Genomic DNA, 18,976 nt, shown 5'->3' on the forward strand with positions numbered 1-18,976 from the left:
TAGTTACTAGAATTCCCTTCTTAGCAATGGACACAATTTAAGATCACTCTCTCTGCGCTGCTACATGTTGACAGCTTCTCATTTGAAATTAGAGTGTTTCTGTTCACATGGATCTGGTGGGAAGTTATTTTTGGAGTTTTAAAGCTTTTATTTGTGTACATTCTGTGTAGAAAAACCACTGAAGCAGTCTAGTGTAATTCACTCTGATACCTATAGAGGGTTTAAAATTTTAAGAATGAGTTTTTTCCAAAAAAAATTTTTTTCCCTACCTCCTTAGTATCCAAATTCCAAAATGTGCTCACAGACCACTAGAGTAGTATTAGCTAATCTAGGTCATATTTTCTGCTTGGCTGTTTATATTTCGACTGCTGTTCTGAATCTTTCTTGGATTCTGACATTTATTTACCTGCTGTTTAAATATCTCTGTTCCTCCTTGCATGAGTTTGGAAATCCCTGCAATTAAAATATTTTGGCAGCTTTAATTTCTTTGGTATCTGAATTTTAGTAATAGGATGTTTCTTGAGCTGAAAATTTTTAAAAAGATGCTGATTTATACAATGAAACCTTTTTGTTCACAGGATAATAAATTTATTTTCAGAGCTTATTTTCTCATTAAATTTTCAGCTTGAAATCTTTCGTTTGAGTGTTATTAGGAACGAGAAACACATTTTAACATTTATCTATTTTAGCACGTTTTACACATAAAGCCTGCAGCTCAGATAATCGACATCCATTGAAAAACTACTAGTTCATGAAAATGAGTCCTCAGCCAGCACAAAATCAGACATAAGGGCAAGAAGAGTAATGGGAGAGAGAAGGCTTTTGAAATTAACATTCCCTCATTTATATAAATGCATAATGTGAAAAATGCTGGTATATTTATTTATTCAGTACTATTATGTCACTTTTAAAGCTGATTTTACTTTCCACAGTCTAATTGTATTCTCTGGTAGCCAGTAATAGATAAGTTGAACTAGCAATATTTATAGAAATATGGGGAAAAAATCCTTGCAGAAATAAGTCTGAGTCATATTTAAAAAAAAAGAAAAGTAGGATGACTGTTTCTACGCAGGTGCTAGGCCTTGAAGAAAGAAATAAAAACCATAAAATTGTGGCATAAGTGATAGAATTACATACTTATTTACTGCAAAATGCTCAAATTCTGAATTTAACTTCTTTATAAAGCTGCTCATTTCAGTATGTGGAGCAATGATTCTCTGTATGTAATCTTTCATAGCTGTTAAAGGTTGGAGCATCTTGCCATTTAATACGATTATCTTTTTAAGGATGCATAAAACCCAAGTAGTTTTAGTATTAGGATAATAGGTATAACGTACATTGTGGATGACCATGTTATAATGCTGTAGTGCAATGGCACAAAATGTCCTTGCTTTCCCTTTTTCTATTCCCATTAATGTTTTGCCTTTTTAATCGTTGTAATGTACTGACTACTTTTTGGTAGCCATGTTTCCAAGTTTAATAGAATAATAAAGCAATCAATGATCAATGGAATCTTTATCTGGAATTATTGTTCCACTATTTTAACAAAAATGAATGACTTCAAATAGTCAGTTTGTCCTGAAGTAGCCATCTAATTTAAGGGATGCATTTGTGACCTTTGACCAGAACTTTTGAATCCCGTCACCTGAAGCTATGCTTTTAATTAGATGACCTGCCTTGCCTTTTGCATCTCCATTGAACAGTTTCTATTTATGTTTAAATACAGCTTTTATTATTCTAAGTTGAAGCTGTCCTTTAAACAACCTGACCTTGTGACATAGGACTTTCCACCTTCAGAATGGTTTTTTGCTGGAACTGTCAGACTGAGGCCCGCGTCTTTCACTACTGGCTGCTGCCAACATGGTATCTGAGGAGAACAGTGCTGTGTATATGTTTTTCTTTCCTTTGTCTGTATTTTTGCTAAATCTGTATTTCCAGTCAATATGCCTGATAACTAACAGTGCTATGCCACCGGGGAACAAAGCCCCCCATCCTCTCCAAAGCAAACTGTAATATAAGACTAGAACTGTTCTGGAGTTTGGAAAGCAAATGATAGGAAAGCTTATTCAAAACAGTCAGGCATCTGTGGAGAGAGACCCTTGTCCTTTTGGCTAACAAGATGAAAATTCAAGGTTATGTTTCTGAAGGGAAAGTAAAGGAATATTATGGTGAAAGGCAGAATTTTTAACAGAACTAAAACTGCTCTTTTTCATTTTCTTTCTCAGTTCTGCTGTTGACTTTGCTGTAAAACCTTAACAGTTTATTTAACCTCTTGCCCTTTATTTCAACTATCAGAAAAGCAAACGTGCATGTATTTTAGTTCTAGGCATATTGCTGGTAAGAGATCTGCATTTGCACTTTGCCAAATATTGAGATTTTTAGTACAGATGAAACAGCTTGGAATTAATTTCAATATGCAGTTTGTGCTTTTATAGCGATTCTGTATCTAAAATTGAAAAGGTACCACTTAACATAAAAAGACTGTGGTACATTGTTCAGAGCAATGGTGAATATAGGTAATGCAAAATTCAAGAACACTGGGCAGTAATAGTATAATAAATATTTGGGTGTCAGCTAGGGACTTTAACTGGGCTATGCTTGTGTTTTGTTTTGGGTTTTTTGAGGTGTTAGAAGGAACATCTGATCTTTTCACTGAAAGCAAAGATGTGTTTTGCCTTACCCAATGCTTTTCATATTTTCCAGTTTCTTGAATTACTTTAATCATATACATTTAATCAGTTATTTAATGAGTCCTAGGCATTATCTCCTGTTCTTCTTGATTCTTGATTCCTCTCATTTCTCTTAAAGGCTCTTCCTATTACCCTCACTTACTGCCTTGTATCCTGCACCTTCAGACTCTTGCTAGTTGTTTGTCTTACTTTATTGCTAAATATAATCTTCATGAATGGAGTCACTTTGCCTTTTGTCTCCAGACAATTTGTCTGAAGGATAGATTTTTGACAGGGAGAAAAAATGGCAAATGTGGAGTCTATTAAACAAGCAAAACCTCCACCAGGACTGCTGTAAAGTCAGGGGGAAAAAATAATTCACTGTCATGGGAAATAAACTGAACTCTTGCTTCTTAAACATGTTTCATACTAACAGTGGTTCAGGTAAATAATTTTTATCATGCAAGTGACAGTGCAAGAATCGTCTCATGAAATGAGCCAGAGAACTCAGCCTTTCTCCAGCCCTCCAGTGGATAACAATTCTGCCCGCTGTTCCCTTCTCTTTATGGTTGCCAGAGCTACTGGGAGAGAATAAATAAAGGAAAGTCATAGAATATTCTGCCTTATTTGATAGCCTGCTGAAGGGGAGCTTTTTTGACCATTTTTTACAGCCTTTAAAAGAAGGAAATAAGGTTAGAGTTTGGCAAATGAGTTGCTTTATTTTGGGCTGGTTTTGACCTTTATTAAGAATAAGTCTGGAATGTTGTGCAACAAGGGATCTTGGTTTAGATTTTTAAAATATTGACATTTGATACTTTCTCTTCCTTCACAGTATTAACTGGCAGCATTTTCCTCCATGAGAGCTAAACAAGGAAGGTCATTTTATACATTTTATAGTGTCCTCTTTGTAGTACAAGAAGATTGTCTCAAAACTATATGCTCAAGGATTGTCTGGGGATGTTATAAGATTTTCACCTACTTTGAAATGACTTTGAGGAGATTCCAAGTTATTTGGTTCCCCCCCCCATGTTAGTGTACAGAGTAAAAGTTTTGAATGTTGTCCATGCAAGAAAGAATAACCTTTGTCAGAGGAGGATATACGATACTGTCTTGTAGCATTACCAGAGCCCCATTGTAATGGGTTTCTTCTGTGCTGGAAACAAATAACAGTCCAATAACATTACCAGTGCTGTAAATCTCATTATACTTGCCATGGTGTTCTATTTAGGTTTATTTGATGTGCGTTTTTTCAGTTATTTATTCAAAATCTTTAATACTTCTACTACCTATTTTTAATTTATATGTTCACCTCATGGAAAGTTCACCATACCCATGCATGATCTCTTATCCTACGCTGTGCTAAAGCATATTTTTAAAAAGTTATTCTGTTTATAATTCCAAATTCTACATATTTTACAAACTTTGATACATCAAAATAAAAAGTTCTCAAATAAGAATGCTTCAAGCTGGTATTGAGTGTGTTGCTTTCAGAGTGGCTTAAACCTTCTCCCAGTGTTGCAGCACCAAAAAGGGACATTCCTGGTGCCAGAGTTGGAATTTAGCTAACCCAAATAAGGAACCGGAGTTCCCAAAGAAAGTGAATTAGATTAACATCTGAAATTCAACTCAAGATCTGGTGAGGGGGGCAGAAGAGCATGTTAAGCTTAAAATAAATTGGAAATATAAATCAAATATTTGAAGTATTACAGGACTTTTGATCACCTTGACCTGCTTGTATTGAAAAAGAGCTTTATCTTAGGCAAGAACAAACTCAAAAGGAAGATAAGCAGAGAGGGGTGAGGGAGGGATGCTAATCGTTCACAGTTGCATAGTAGAAATATAACAACATTTGAAAAGCAGTAAGACTGGCTGAATAATTTGCGTAAAATGTATTTATTTATTTACCCATGTTATGGCACTGTTAAATTGCAGAATTGTGCTTCCAATTGCTAGGAAATGTAAAATGTATGAAAACAAATTCCAAGTATTCATTAGAGTAGTCTGCAAAAAAATGGCTGTTTTGAGAACAGAGCTAAAGTAAGTTATGTATAGAGATGCCAAGGAGTGATTTTTGAACCAGCAATGAAAAATAACATCTCTTTACTAACTACTTGAAGTTTCGCTGAGTTCTATTTGCTTTTGAGGTGCTTATGCAAGTTTCATATATATTAGTGTTCAAATACATTGTTTGGTTTTACTTTGATAAATTTCATATCTTGAATATTCTACACTTAGTCATCCAGATTATTACTATTTTTCTTAATTTCTTAAGAAAAGAAGTTTTATGACTCATGTTGTCTCTCCTGGTCAGCTTGTCCATGCAGTTGTTCTCTGCAGTGCCTTTTGGGTATATGAACTACTTTAAACCAAATTTGGCAAAGACTGAAGTTCTCAAAGATATGAAAACTTTTCTGAATATAGATGGCTTAGCAGAGCTGTAAATTATAAGTTATGGTTGTGAAGAGAGTAAGCTTCCCGACCATAAGCTGGTTGCCAGAGAATCCATGTAAAGATCAATTGGGAAAAGTTTGCATTTGATTAGGTAGAGGGAAATCTGGCTAGAGATAGGAAATCGGATTTCATGAGTTGTGCTGTGCATGGAATTGCTTGCTATTACTGTAGACCTTGATGTTTGGGGGGGAGAAAAGTTGTAGGAAACTTCACTGTTTTCAGTACTTAGGGTCTCCTTCTGTCTGCTGTGAACTGTGTCTTTAGTTGGACTAGAGTAGGTTATGTCTGTGCATTTCTCGCTGTTATTCTTTGGATGTGGATTGCACGAAATATTGCAACGGCTTTTTGATGGGTAGACCTGGCTGGTGGGATGCTTTCTGCTTGACCATATGTAAATTTGGGAAAAAGAACCTTATTTGCTTTACACTGATCTGAGACTCAAAAAGATGATAAAACTGTATTTGCTGTCAATTTGCACAGCAAGCAATATTCTGCTGGAAACAAGGTATGTAAACTTTTATTTTCTTAATACTATTTAAACTGACGAGAATGATACCCAAATCTGCAAGCCTGTCTAAATGGTAACTGGTGTCAGAAATCACATTTAAGATGACCTCAGAGACCTCCTTTATTAGCTGCTGTATCAGATACGCACTTCATCTTTCAATGGCCATCACTAACTTGTTCTGTCCCCTGAGGAAGAGAGTCCTTATATGTTACTTCTGTCAGCTCTTCCTGGTACTCAAGCTGAGCAGAATTAGTTTATCCACGTGTAAGTTTCAACAGTGAATAAAAATAAAATTTTATTCAGTATTAACAATTCTGCTCAAAGCAAGCCAAGTTATTTTACAAAGCTGTTCTTAAATTATAAAGCTTGTTGTTAATGTACTATTACTCTCATGTTTGGGAACTAGCTCTTTAAAATGGCTTATTTCATAGGTGCAGATGTATTTGATAGATACAGATGTAATATTAGGCAGATATCCAATAATCAGTATATTTCAGAGGAAACATTTTAAATTTGTGCTGGCCTTTTGTTTTTCTCTCGCATTGGTAGTGCTGGTCTTAGTGCTTGTTAAGAGAAAAACGAAATAAGTCTTGCTATCCTCCTTATAGTCTTTCATCTTTAAATCCCACCAAAAACTTTAAAAAAAAAAAATTCTGCATAGAGTAAAAGATTTTTTGCCAGACTTCTATGATACATTATTTGCACTGCAGTAGCATGTAGGAAACCCATATGTGGATTCCATAAGCACAGTACAAATTAAAAATGCACTGTCTCACCCTTAGTGATTTTGGTCCTGTATAGATGCTTCATTAGCCCTAAGTACTCTTTCAACTTTTTTTTGTGGTTTTTCCCACAAGGTCTCTACCTTACATGACTGCAAACTGTTACTGGATTTTACATTCCTTAAGGAAAGAATTTGGAAAAAGTAGAGTTTTTTGGGGAAACAAAAAAAAAACAAGAAAAGGAAGACTAAAAAGGTATTCTTGTCACATTCAAATGCCAGGTAGACAAAGGGAGTTGTCAGTGAAGAATGGTACTTAGCTAGGTTACATCATTTCTGTTTATCAGAGATACTGTTCTCGGAGAACTAAGGCCATTGATGTAGTAGGTAGTTTTCTTGGAAACAGGTAAAAAGTGGTAATTCTTTTTGTCTCAGGCTACTGTATTCACCCTTCTTTTTTTCTTTTGTCCTTCTTCCTTTCAAAACTGTTTGACACATGCTATGGTTAATGAATTTTCATTTTAATTTGGCCTTTTCCTTGGGTTGCTGACAGTTCCTTCTACACCACAGGGAGCTTTCTTTTCCAACTCACTTCATGTTTCAGTAAGAAGTGGAGCATCTGATGGAAACTGCTTCATGAATAAGTGAACTCAACTGGAACACAGCCAAACACTGTCAGAACTGGCTCCCTGAATCCCAGTCTTGTGTTTTACCATGGTATGAGAGATTAGATTCGTTAACCTCTCATTAGAAACATGTCAATGCTAAAATCCCACGCTATGCTAGATTCAGCCTGTTAGAAATCCCAAAAGGCCAGTTAAAGTAAAAGAATTAACATTTCTTATTCCAGAAGTTAATAGTAGATTCCTCATTTGGCTCCGTTCCATTTAATTGATATGGTAACTTGTTAAGTGCTTTTTCCTTTAGAATTAGCAGAAGTTTTATTAATCCAGACAGAACTGTTTGATAAAAAAGCTTTTATCATAGTGGAAATACAAGCACTTGCAGTATAAAAATGTTTATTTTTACATTTTCTACATATGTGTATAGAGAGTATTTTATTTATAGAATATGGTATATATTTTACCTATAAATATAATAACATTTTCAAGACTTATCTCTGTACCAGTGATATCTTAACTTAGACAGAACTGGCTATTTATAGAAGGATATTAAATCCTATTTGAGCAGATCCAAGTGCATCCAGATATTACAGCACTGTGTTTAATTCCAGGTAGAGTTCAGAGTATGAGGTGGAATGAAACATCTTTTCCATTGCATTTAGACCTAAGGAGCCTTCTCCTCCTCTAATGAGAATAAGCGCTGCAAAGTAATTTAAGATGAAATTCATTCTGCGTCAGTCATATTACATAGCTTCTGCTCAAGCTTGATGCAAATGCTGGTTAAAGTCCATAAACAAGTAGCAAATGACCCTTTACTAGCAATACATTTTTGTGTGTATTCATCTGCTACTGTCAGCAAAAAAAGAAATTTCCATTTTGTGGGGTTATTATAAGAAGCATGAAGTAATGCTTTTGAATCACTTAATGTCATTGCTTGAAGTGGAAAACAGTATTTTGAAAGACATTGCACTTTGTTATGCAGAGCTATGCTTATCAGCCACCATTATTAGGACATTTGGCTGCTATTTCAAAGTACATAAGAGTTGAACACAGGGTCATTAGTAGGGAAATAAGAAAGAGTTAGACTGGTGGAACCATGCTCTGCCCTCCCTGAGACAGAAACAGGAACATCCACCAGACAAAAAATGAGATCAAGGGCATCCTATATCCTCCCCCCGCCAGGCAGAAGGCAGTAGCTTAAAGGAAAAGAGTGAATGGAGGCAAGTCCATGCTTGAGGTGGCCGGCAAAGCCCCTCCTTGCCCACCTCGCCTTCCCAGGTGCTTCCGTACAACAGGTATGAGGCTCTGGATGTGGAAGGTCAGTCAGTGGATGATGGTCCATCTACACCAGAGGTGTTGCCAAGATCAGAAAGGACTACCCTCCATATCACCACCACCTCCACAAGGAAGAAAAGACGGGTTATAGGGGTAGGTGACGCCCTTCTGAGGGGAACAGAGGGTCCAATATGCCGGACAGACCCTCCTCTTAGGGAAGTCTGCTGCCTCCCTGGGCCCGGGTTAGGGACATCGCTAGGAAACTTCCTAGCCTGGTACAGCCCTTGGACTGTTACCCATTGTTGCTCTTCCATGTGGGTGGCAATGAAGCTGCAACACGTAGTCCAAGGGCAATCAAAAGAGACTTCAGGGTCTTGGGACAGTTGGTAAGGGAATCCGGAGCACAGGCAGTTTTTTCCTCTATCCTTCCTGTTGTGGGCAGCAATATTGGAAGAAACAGATGGACCCAGTCTATTAATACATGGCTCCGTGGCTGATGTCACCACCACAATTTTGGGTTTTTTGATCATGGGATAGTCTACATGGCACCAGGCCTGCTGGCATTGGATGGGATTCACCTTTCTCAAAGGGAGAAGAGGGTATTTGCTCGTGAGCTAGCGGGGCTGATTGACAGAGCTTTAAACCAGACTTGAAGGGGGAGAGGGGGACAAGCCGTGGAATGACACACCAAGGTTAGAGGGATGGGGTGCTAGCAAGGGCCCTCAGCCTATTGCATGACACACCAAGGTTAGAGGGATGGGGTGCTAGCGAGGGCGCTCAGCCTGTTGCTCTGAGACCTGCTGGGTGCACTGAAGCACACTTGAAGTCTTATGGAGATGAGCCAGCGACTCCTGAGGTAATAGGAGCCAACAGGGAAACACCAGTGAAATACCTCAAAAGAATTAAGGTGTGTTCCTCTAAAAAGGTGACATGGCCAACAGCCCAGCTGAAGTGCCTCTGCACCAATGCACTCAGCATGGACAGCAAACAGGAGGAGCTGAAAGCCATCGTGCTGCTAGAAAGCTACGACCTACTTGCCATTACTGAAACTTGGTGGGACAAATCCCATGACTGGAATGTGGCTATCAATGGCTACAAGCTATTCAGAAGGGACAGGCAAGGAAGGAGAGGTGGAGGGGTTGCCCTATACATCAAGAAATGGATAGGTTGTGAAGAGTTGTCTCTGAAGAATAGCCATGAGCAGGTTGAAAGCTTATGGGTAAGAATTAGAGACCAAGCCAACAAAGGGAACGTTGTGGTTGGTGTTTACTACAGGCTGCCTGATCAAGGGGAGCCTATTGATGAAGCCTTCTTACTCCAGCTACAGGAGGCATTGTGCTTGCAGGCTCTTATCCTGCTGGGATACTTCAACCACCCCAACATCTGCTGGAAAAGTAGTATGGCGAGCCGTAGGCGATCCAGGAGACTCCTGGAGTGTGTCGAGGATAACTTCTTAAGCCGGGTAATAGCCCTACCAGAGGGGATGCGATACTGGACCTGTTGGTGACTAACACAAGTGAGCTAATGGGTGATGTCAAGATTGGAGGCAGCCTGGGCTGCAGGGATCATGCACTGGTGGAGTTCACAGTCCTGAGGGATATGGGTCAAGTGAAGAATAAAGTCAGGACCCTGCATTTTAGGCAAGCAAACTTCCAGCTGTCCAAGGAGTTAGTCAATAGGACCCCCTGGGAAACTGCCCTCGGGGACAAGGGAGCAGAACAGAGCTGGCAGATCTTTAAGGATGCTTTCCATAGAGCACAAGAGCTCTTGATCCCCACATGTAAGGTCAAACTAAATGGCAAGAAGGAAGTGCACAGGCAGTGGAAGCAGGGACAGGTATCCTGGGAAGAGTATAGGGACGTTGCTCAGTTGTGTAGGGATGGGGTCAGGAAGGCCAAGGTGCGACTGGAGCTGAACTTGGCAAGGGACGCAAAGAATAATAAGGGCTTCTATAAGTATGTCAGCCAGAAAAGGAAGGTGAAAGAAAGTGTACCCCCCCGATGAACGTGACTGGCAAACTGGTAACAATGGATGAGGAGAAGGCTGAGGTACTCAACGACTTTTTTGCCTCAGTCTTCACTGGCACCCTCTCTTCCCACACCTCTTGAGTGTGTGGACCTCAAGGCAGGGACTGGGGGAGCAAAGTCGCTCCCACTGTAAGAGAAGATCAGGTTCGAGACCACCTGAGGAACCTGAACATACATAAGTCTATGGGACCTGACGAGGTGCATCCCAGAGTCCTTAAGGAACTGGCTGATGTAGTAGCCAAGCCACTCTCCATGATACTCAAAAAGTCATGGCAGTCAGGTGAAGTCCCCGGTGAGTGGGAAAAGGGAAACATTGCACCCATTTTTAAAAAGGGTAGAAAGGGGGACCCTGGGAACTACCGACCTGTCAGCCTCGCCTCTGTGCCTGGGAAGATCATGGAACAGATCCTCCTGGAAGCTGTGTTAAGGCACATGGAGGACAGGAGGTGATTCAAGACAGCCAGCATAGCTTCATCAAGGGCAAGTCTTGCCTGACCAACCTAGTGGTCTTTCTATGATGGAGTGACTACATTAGTGGACAAGGGAAGAGCTACAGATGTCATCCATCTGGACTTCTGTAAGGCCTTTGACATGGTCCCCCACAACATCCTTCTCTCTAAATTGGAGAGATATGGATTTGATGGATGGACTGTTTGGTGGATGAGGAATTGGCTGGATGGTCACATTCAGAGAGTAGTGGTCAACAGCTCAAAGTCCAGATGGAGATCAGTGACGAGTGGTGTCCCTCAGGGGTCCATATTGGGACCAGTACTGTTGAATATCTTCATCAATGACATAGTGGGATTGAGCGCACCCTCAGCAAGTTTGCAGATGACACCAAGCTGAGTGGTGCGGTTGACATGCCTGAGGGACGGGATGCCATTCAGAGGGGCCTGGACAAGCTCAAGAAGTGGGCCAATGTGAACCTCATGAGGTTCAACAAGGCCAAGTGCAAGGTCCTGCACCTGGGTCAGGGCAGTCCCTGGTATCAATACAGGCTGGGGGATGAAGGGATTGAGAGCAGCCCTGCAGAGAAGGACTTGGGGGTACTGGTGGATGAAAAACTGGACGTGAGCCAGCAATGTGCACTCGCAGCCCAGAAAGCCAACTGTATCCTGGGCTGCATCAAAATAAGTGTGGGCCAGCAGGTCGAGGGAGGTGATTCTGCCCCTCTACTCTGCTCTGGTGAGACCCCACCTGAAGTACTGCATCCAGCTCTGCAGTCCTCAGTGCAGGAAAGACATGACTGTTGGAGCGGGTCCAGAGGAGGGCCACAAAAATGATCAGAGGGATGGAACACCTCTCCTATGAGGAAAGGCTGAGAGAGTTGGGGTTGTTCAGCCTGGAGAAGAGAAGGCTCTGGGGAGACCTTATCGCAGCCTTTCAATACTTGAAGGGGGCTTATAAGAGAGATGGGGACAGACTTTTTAGTAGGGCCTGTAGCGATAGGACAAGGGGTAATGGTTTTAAACTAAAAGAGGGTAGCTTCAGACTAGATATAAGGAAGACATTTTTTATGATGAGGGTGGTGAAACACTGGAAGAGGTTGCCCAGAGAGGTGGTAGATGACCCATCCCTGGAAACATTCAAGGTCAGGTTGGATGGGGCAACCTGATCGAGTTGAAGATGTCCCTGCTGATTGCAGGGGATTTGGACTAGATGACCTTTAAAGGCCCCTTCCACCCCAAACCATTCTATGATTCTACGAAATGCCTTAAAAGAAATATATTTAAAAGTCAGTAGGGTCTGATAGGGTTTTGCTGGACCAAAGTATTAATGTGCATGTGACATTCATTAGTATACATGTGCCTTAGTCTATGGAAACTCAGTTGTTTTGTGAAACATGCTGCTGTGCATAACCCATATAGATCATTAAATGAAAATTTAATTTCCATAGCCAGCTCAGGAATTTAGGACCTAAATATACTTTGTATCCCAGCTTTGTGTCCTGGGTTCAGCTGGGATAGAGTTATTTTTCACAAGAAGCTGGGAGGGGGCACAGCCAGGACAGCTGACCCAAACTAGCCAAGGGGATATTCGATACCGTATGATGTCATGCTCAGTATATAACTGGGGGAGCTGGCTGGGGGGAGGAGGGATTGCGGCTCGGGAATGGGCTGAGCATCAGGTTCCAAGTGGTGAGCGTTGTGCATCACTCGCTTTATACATTCTTTTATTAGTAGTATTGTTATTACTTCTTCTCGCCTTGTCTTGTCCTATTAAACTGTCCTTATCTCACCCCACGAGGTTTTACCTTTTTCTTCTGACTCTCCTTGCCATCCCACCAGGGCTGGGGGAGGAGTGAGCAGGTGGCCTCATGGTGCTTAGTTGCCAGCTGGGCTTAAACCATGACACTTTGATTCAGAGATTGCTACTAATAAGTGCAGACTTAATTGGTCTTGTATCTCCTGTATTAACAAAAAGGGAATCCACAGTAAGTTGATTCCAGAAGACGTAAAGCAAATCAGTTCTGCAGATTGACTTTATTTTCCATTGTTACTGGGATTAATCTTACAGCACTTTAGATAATTTCAACAACCCACCTTAGGCAGGATATGGTAAGGTTATATTTGACTGGTGATGTAGCCTTTTCACGTCCTCTGCAAAACAAAAAGGCAAATGAAAGTGGCATCCCACGATGTTTCGTTTCCACTGAAGTTGCTAAACAACCTTAAATACCATTTTATGTTTTCTGTTAACAAATTTTCACTACTGTAGAGGAGCAGAGAGCAAAACAGACAGTATATTAAACTGGAAGTATATTGTTTTCATAGTCCAAACTAAGACATGAAAAGTAGTATTCTTAAAAAACCACATGTGAAACTTGTTTGATAAGTCATTTATAAAATGGCTGGGGAAGCTTGAATTTGCATTTATTGGCTTACATCACTTTTGAAGCCTATTGTATAAAATAAGCAGACAGATTTCTGTGGTGCCAAGTTTAGGTGTTAAGACTGATTTTTGTATTCGGGGTTCATGGGATTTTTCAGAATCATTAAGAAATAAAGTAAAAAACACCAAAACCCTGATAAGAATCAAAACCAGACAATTATTTAATCAATAAGGGCCTTTTGTCTTAGTTTGCAAAGTGAAGTGAAATTTGTAGTTTCAAAGACATGCTCAGATCATTGGGCTTCTTGGCTTCTTTGAAGTAACTGGTATGTAGGTATATAGAATCATTTAGTTTGGAAAAGACCCTTGAGATCAGAGTCCAACCGTAAACCTAACACTGCCAAGTACACCACTAAACCATGTCCCTAAGCACCATGTCTGCATGATTGATGCATTTAATTAGCCATTAGGTATGGAGGTAGACATGTGTTTTGACTCAGAATCTATAATTTGTTGATTTAAAACATGAATGAGGTGGCAGAACAATCTTTTAAAGGCACTGAAGTTTTTGGGGTTTTTTGCCTGTAGGAAGCTCATCAGACTGCCCTAGAGATTTCAGCATTAGTCACTAGGATTTCACCATGCCAAGAAGTATTTCTGGCGTTTCCAGTTAACTTAAAAAATGAAACTTCTAATAGATGTTATCGTTGAAAGAGGGCAAAGCAATGTAGGACAATGTAGACTTTCAAAGTTTTGACTAAGGTGTTTAAACACTACTGATGTGTAATTACTTTTATTCCCACCTTTTGATAAACAGATACATTTTCATTTGTCCATGAGCACTGTTTTCTTCCCTGGTTTTCTAGGGAAATGTGTCATCTTCACCATAAATTCACATCTCAAGACAGCCTTTTCTTTTTGTGTTCGTATTCAGATAGAGCTCTCCATGACTTTCAGTGCCTCATATTCATCAGATTTGTGAATACTGTTAGGAGAATCAGGTGTTACTGGGATTGGCATGTCTTGTATGCTGGTAATGCTTAACTTCCCTGTGACGGGACGGACAGCTCTGAGACAGCTGAGGGTCTTGGCATGTCTGCTTGAGGTTATGGAGTGGATGGGAGCAAACCAACAGGCACTGAATGTATAAGAGAATGAAGTAAGGACAACAAAAGGGAACGATATAAGATTATGTCAGTATTTCAGTATCCATTAATAGAGTTTATGCAATGCTGTTTACCAAGCATTGGTACAACTAATGGCACACTTGGCACTTTCTAGTGTGTTGCATCATTGTATTTCAGTAAATCTTTTGGCCACTGGTGCTGGTCCCAGAGGTTGCGTTGGTCTCCTTCTGGATGTCAGTCTTGCAATTTTGTGTGTTTTAGTCATGTCAGAACAAGACCACTGCAGTCTGCTCTGAGGAAGTTTTGTCTTCAGTCACTGGAACAATGTAGAATGTATATTTCGGTGAGATTAACGAGTAGGGTGTATCTTTGGAAGGGCGAGACTGAATCAACCATCTGAATGGAAAACATAAAAGTAGTGGATTTATGGAAGTGTTTTCCACAGAAATTAAATGTATCAGCATCACACAAAAGGATAGCCACCATGGTTTCTGTAAGAGTAAACTGTGACCTTTCACTTGCTGGACTTGTTTGAAAGAGGTAGGTTACAAGTAATAATTTCATTTGTATTTGGACTTTTTTTTCTTCTTTTAGAAAGCATCTGATAAATTGCCTCAAAATATCAATAAACATAGTGGTAGAGAAGTTAAACTGTCCTCCTTATGTATAATGGCAGTCATTGAGGTAGTAAGAACAAAACGATCAATGTATGGAATAAGAAGTTATCAGCAGCGTCATTTCTTTAAAATACTTTTTCAAAAAATGCTTGAGTGATTCCAGAATCACACTCAATAGAGAAGAAATGTTTTAAATGTAGATCTTCCAGTTACACACTGTTGTCAGTGTAATTTTAGGTTTTTGTTGTCAATTTAAATTCGTGTTTTATTTTGAAGAGGTGGATGTTAGAATATTAGAAGTTTGGGCTATGTTTAGAGTTAAGATATTAGAGAAGCTTTCTTCAAAGAAAATAAAGGGCAGGAATTCAGTTTGTTGTACAGATTTTGTCAAGCAACACAGGGTTGATTTCTGCAACAGAAAGTTGCACCTGTCTCAACAAAGCAAAGTACAAAAATACATCTTAGTTGCCTTGGTTGTTGAGATACATTTGGGTTCTATTGTGCACAACCTAGAGAATTCTTTGTTCAGTAGTTTGGGGTTTTGTAGTGGTTTTTTTGGGGGTGAGTTTGTTTTGTTTTGGTTTTTTTTTAAGGGTAACTTTACTATTATTCTTTTCAAAAAGCCAAGAAACTTTTTCCTAGAATATTAAACCGAAGAGCAGCTGTTCAGTAGAATAGCTATAAAGGAACAGGTCACTTCTGTCTGCTGGTGGTTCTTAGTTGTATGTATGCTTTTCAGTATGTGGAATTCCTCACCTGCACAATTTGAAGTCACTTGTGAGATGTGCCTTTGTACACCCAAGTGGAACTACCTTAAGATTTGTTGTGAGTTTTAATTCAAGAGATTTTTGTTTTCTCTGACGCTAAATACCAGAGGTAATGTAGCATATTGCTTAAAAATAATGACATATAAAAATCATACTTGTCCACACTATAATAATACTTGTCTACTTTTATGTGCAAATAGAAACTTTGGTTCACTTTGTAACTTTCTAGAAAATGCAGTTTACCAGGAGCTTCCATCAGGCCTGAAAAGCAAAGCTGCTTTCCACTCACACACAGTATCCTGTGGCATTATGTGGGCAGTGTTTTTTTTCCCAGGATTGACATAATTATGTCTACTATTCTGAATGTGTTCATTTGCAGAGATGTGCTGCATTTCAGAGTGATATTTTGTAAAGCTCCTTGAGATTTGATGTTGAGTGACGTTATCGCTAATATGGTTTTAAGGACCTTAAGTCTCAAAAGTCTTTAACTGTAAACACCTGCTGGTGCTCTACTTCTGTATTTTTGGTACTGAAGAGATACTTTTGAAGTTGATGGGCTTCTCTGCTGGGTTTTAGAGGTTTAGGTTTTTTTCCTTTTTCATACGAAACGAACCAATGTACCACTGATTAATACATAACTTGTTTCTTAAGTTGCAATGAGTATTCTCACAAGGGGCAGCGTCTACTAGTGATACACTTAAAAAGATGCAGTAAATGTCTGGGTTCCTTAATGCATTCTGTAAAAAAAATTTTGCCAGTTTTCTACTGCATCATCTTCTGGGGGTAATGTCTCCATTACACACAGTATATTTTAAGAGGCCAGTTGAACATGAAAGGAGGTTGTTCCTGACCTCTCTGCTCAGTCACAGTTCAGCTTTAATTTTATATTCTTTCACCTCCAGATAGCTTGAACTCCTGGATCTAGCACTGGTGGTGACACATGCTGATTAAATTTGCCATGACCTCTGAATGTCACAGGGCCACATAATTTTCTTTCTCCTTCTAGCACCTCATTCTTTTAGTGGCACTTTGTTGCAGCTAGGAGGGTTCTTTAACTGATGATAGTGAAACAATGAGCAGTGTAATTTGGTGAAAGTGTAGGTTGCTGATCACACATTTTATCTGCTGTTATTAATTTCCATGTCACTGTATGACTAATTCATGCTAGTGAATCTGTATATGATATTGAACATTGGAAACTCTTATGCTAGAGAAAAGAGGTTTCCTAAGGGAGACTTCAGGATACTTGACATTCTACCTGAAATAACAGTAAGCACTTTCTTAAAGATGTCTTTGTCAGGACTTGTGTGTTAGCTGCTTTTCTGTTTCCATTTCTGGTCTTACTGAGTGATTCTGCTAAACTTAATCTTGCTTCCTTCACCTGCAGGAGAGTGCTTTTAAAGCGAGTGCTGGGTAATCTACTTGTATACAAATGGTGATTGCTTAGCAGGCCCTGCAGCGTTTTTTGCCTAGCTGAAAGTTGAAAACTACTTCCTAGTTGTTTACTGTTGTCTAGATCTTTGCTTTCCAACTTTGGCAAAATAATTCTTGCAACTTTGTAGCTTTAAGACGTCCAGTATTTCCATCAGTGATGTTTACTGGGTGATTGATTCATAACCTGGCAATTGTTGCTAATAAAATGGTTCTGTATAGTTTCTGAACAACTCTTTTACTAAGCCAAATTCATATAGGCATACAGTAACTATCTCAGTAACCAGGTCACATGCAGTGTTTATAAATGGATGCGGATCAGCTGTATGTCCTTTACAGCCACTAATCAGCAGATACATTATTGTGTATTTTTAGAGCTAAGGCAAGTCTAGTCTTCCAGTGGCTGCCTACAATCTCATTTTCAATTACTTCTACATTCAATACTCATTCTTCATAATAGAAGCTTATGTAAGCTTTCTATTTTTGTCTCATTCTAGCTGTGGCATATGAATAACTTTTAATACTCTCTAATAGCAGTGAAATTGCAAATACACACTTCAGGGCATTTTCTTATGAGATTTGCTAATGTCTGCAATTCATAAAGACTTCACTGGTCAAACTGACTGTTCCCCTCCTGTCATTCAGCCCTGCGTGGTGAACTGACATTCAGAAGCTTGTAGCTAATTACACTGGATAATAAGTATACTTTCTTTAACAGTGGCTATTAGCAGAGAGTATGCTTGGCATTTTATCTATTCTTTCAAGATGATGCAATTTTGGAAGTGGTATCCAGGGAAAGGTGGGTCAACATTTCTTAAATGATGTTAAGTGGATGGTCCTTGAGTGGTGCCAAAGAGCCGGTATTAGACAGAAGGGCATAATCCTAGCGATGGACCAACAGAAGCACAACTGTCTCGCATCAAGGGAGTATTTCAAGATCCAAGAGATATTATTAAGGCATAATATTTTGACTTCTGTAAAACAAGAATTAGCTTACCTTCAAGAGATAAGTGGTTTACAGGAGACAGCAAGTTCTTGTGTCTGAATCACCGTCTTGAGTAACACAGGGCACAAAATTTTATGTAAACTTTGTATGTGTTAGGACATTTTGGCTTTCATTATTTGTGTGTCTGAGATGCTTGGTAGGTATTCAAAGTGTTTTACATGGTCACACTGTTTTTTGTAAGTCAACCTTTGTAACTTAATGTGTTCGTAAAAAGACTCGGGAGACAATTAGCCATTGCTTTATGATCTAAGGGTGATGCTTACCACCTACAAAGAATTCATGTGTACTACATCCCTGTAGTTGCTGTGGTCTGTCAGTATTCTCAGTGCCGTCTTGGCTGCCTTGGCAACAATTGCGCAATGCACTGATGCTTGACTACTTTTCACCAGCATCCTCATCTCTTCTGCTCCTGGGTGTTTTCTTTTTAAATCACAACCTTTAAATGCCTTTTTTCTTTTTTTTTTTCTTTTTTTTTTCTTTTTTCTTTTTTTTTTTTTCCTTTCGAATTTCACAGATACAATGAAAGATGTAGCAGTCATCTTGGAGCTGAGGACAAGCAGCCGAACTCGTATGCCTAGGATTTAAAACAGATTCTTAAGCAGCCTTCCTCTCTGAGGAAATATAAGCTGGGTACGGGGATGATGGAATGATACGTACTCTATTAACCATGCATGAGTGTGCTGTACAGATGATGCTGAAGCATAATGTTGAAGGGCTGAAGAAAGGGACAGAGGTATACACAGTCGTTTACAGCCATTCTTAAAAGTGGACTGCTCTACACTTAAATTGAACTGTTTCAATGTTCAGTTGCAGTATCAGTGCAGGGTAGTGCATGCAGCTTCCTTCTTTTTTTGATACTTCTCTTGGAGTGCTGTGATGTTGCTGTATTTCAACTATGTGCAGAAGTTTTTGTGATCTCAGG

General features: G+C 39.4%; 1 protein-coding gene across 4 annotated transcripts in view; it reads left to right on the top strand.

Annotated features, from left to right (window-relative positions):
• Positions 1–18,976, top strand: part of CHID1 (chitinase domain containing 1) — a 134,331-nt gene that overhangs the window by 65,147 nt on the left and 50,208 nt on the right. The window contains exon 11 of one of the 4 annotated variants that reach the window (XM_050898290.1): positions 3,502–3,545. The exons of the other annotated variants lie outside the window; for them this stretch is intronic. Coding sequence (XP_050754247.1) covers positions 3,502–3,529 — 28 coding nt within the window. The 3' untranslated portion in view covers positions 3,530–3,545. Of the gene's footprint in view, positions 1–3,501; positions 3,546–18,976 lie in introns of those variants that run through there. 4 annotated transcript variants of the gene reach the window in all.

This window comes from Gymnogyps californianus, chromosome 5 (genome assembly GCF_018139145.2).
Source record: "Gymnogyps californianus isolate 813 chromosome 5, ASM1813914v2, whole genome shotgun sequence".
NCBI lineage: Eukaryota > Metazoa > Chordata > Aves > Accipitriformes > Cathartidae > Gymnogyps > Gymnogyps californianus.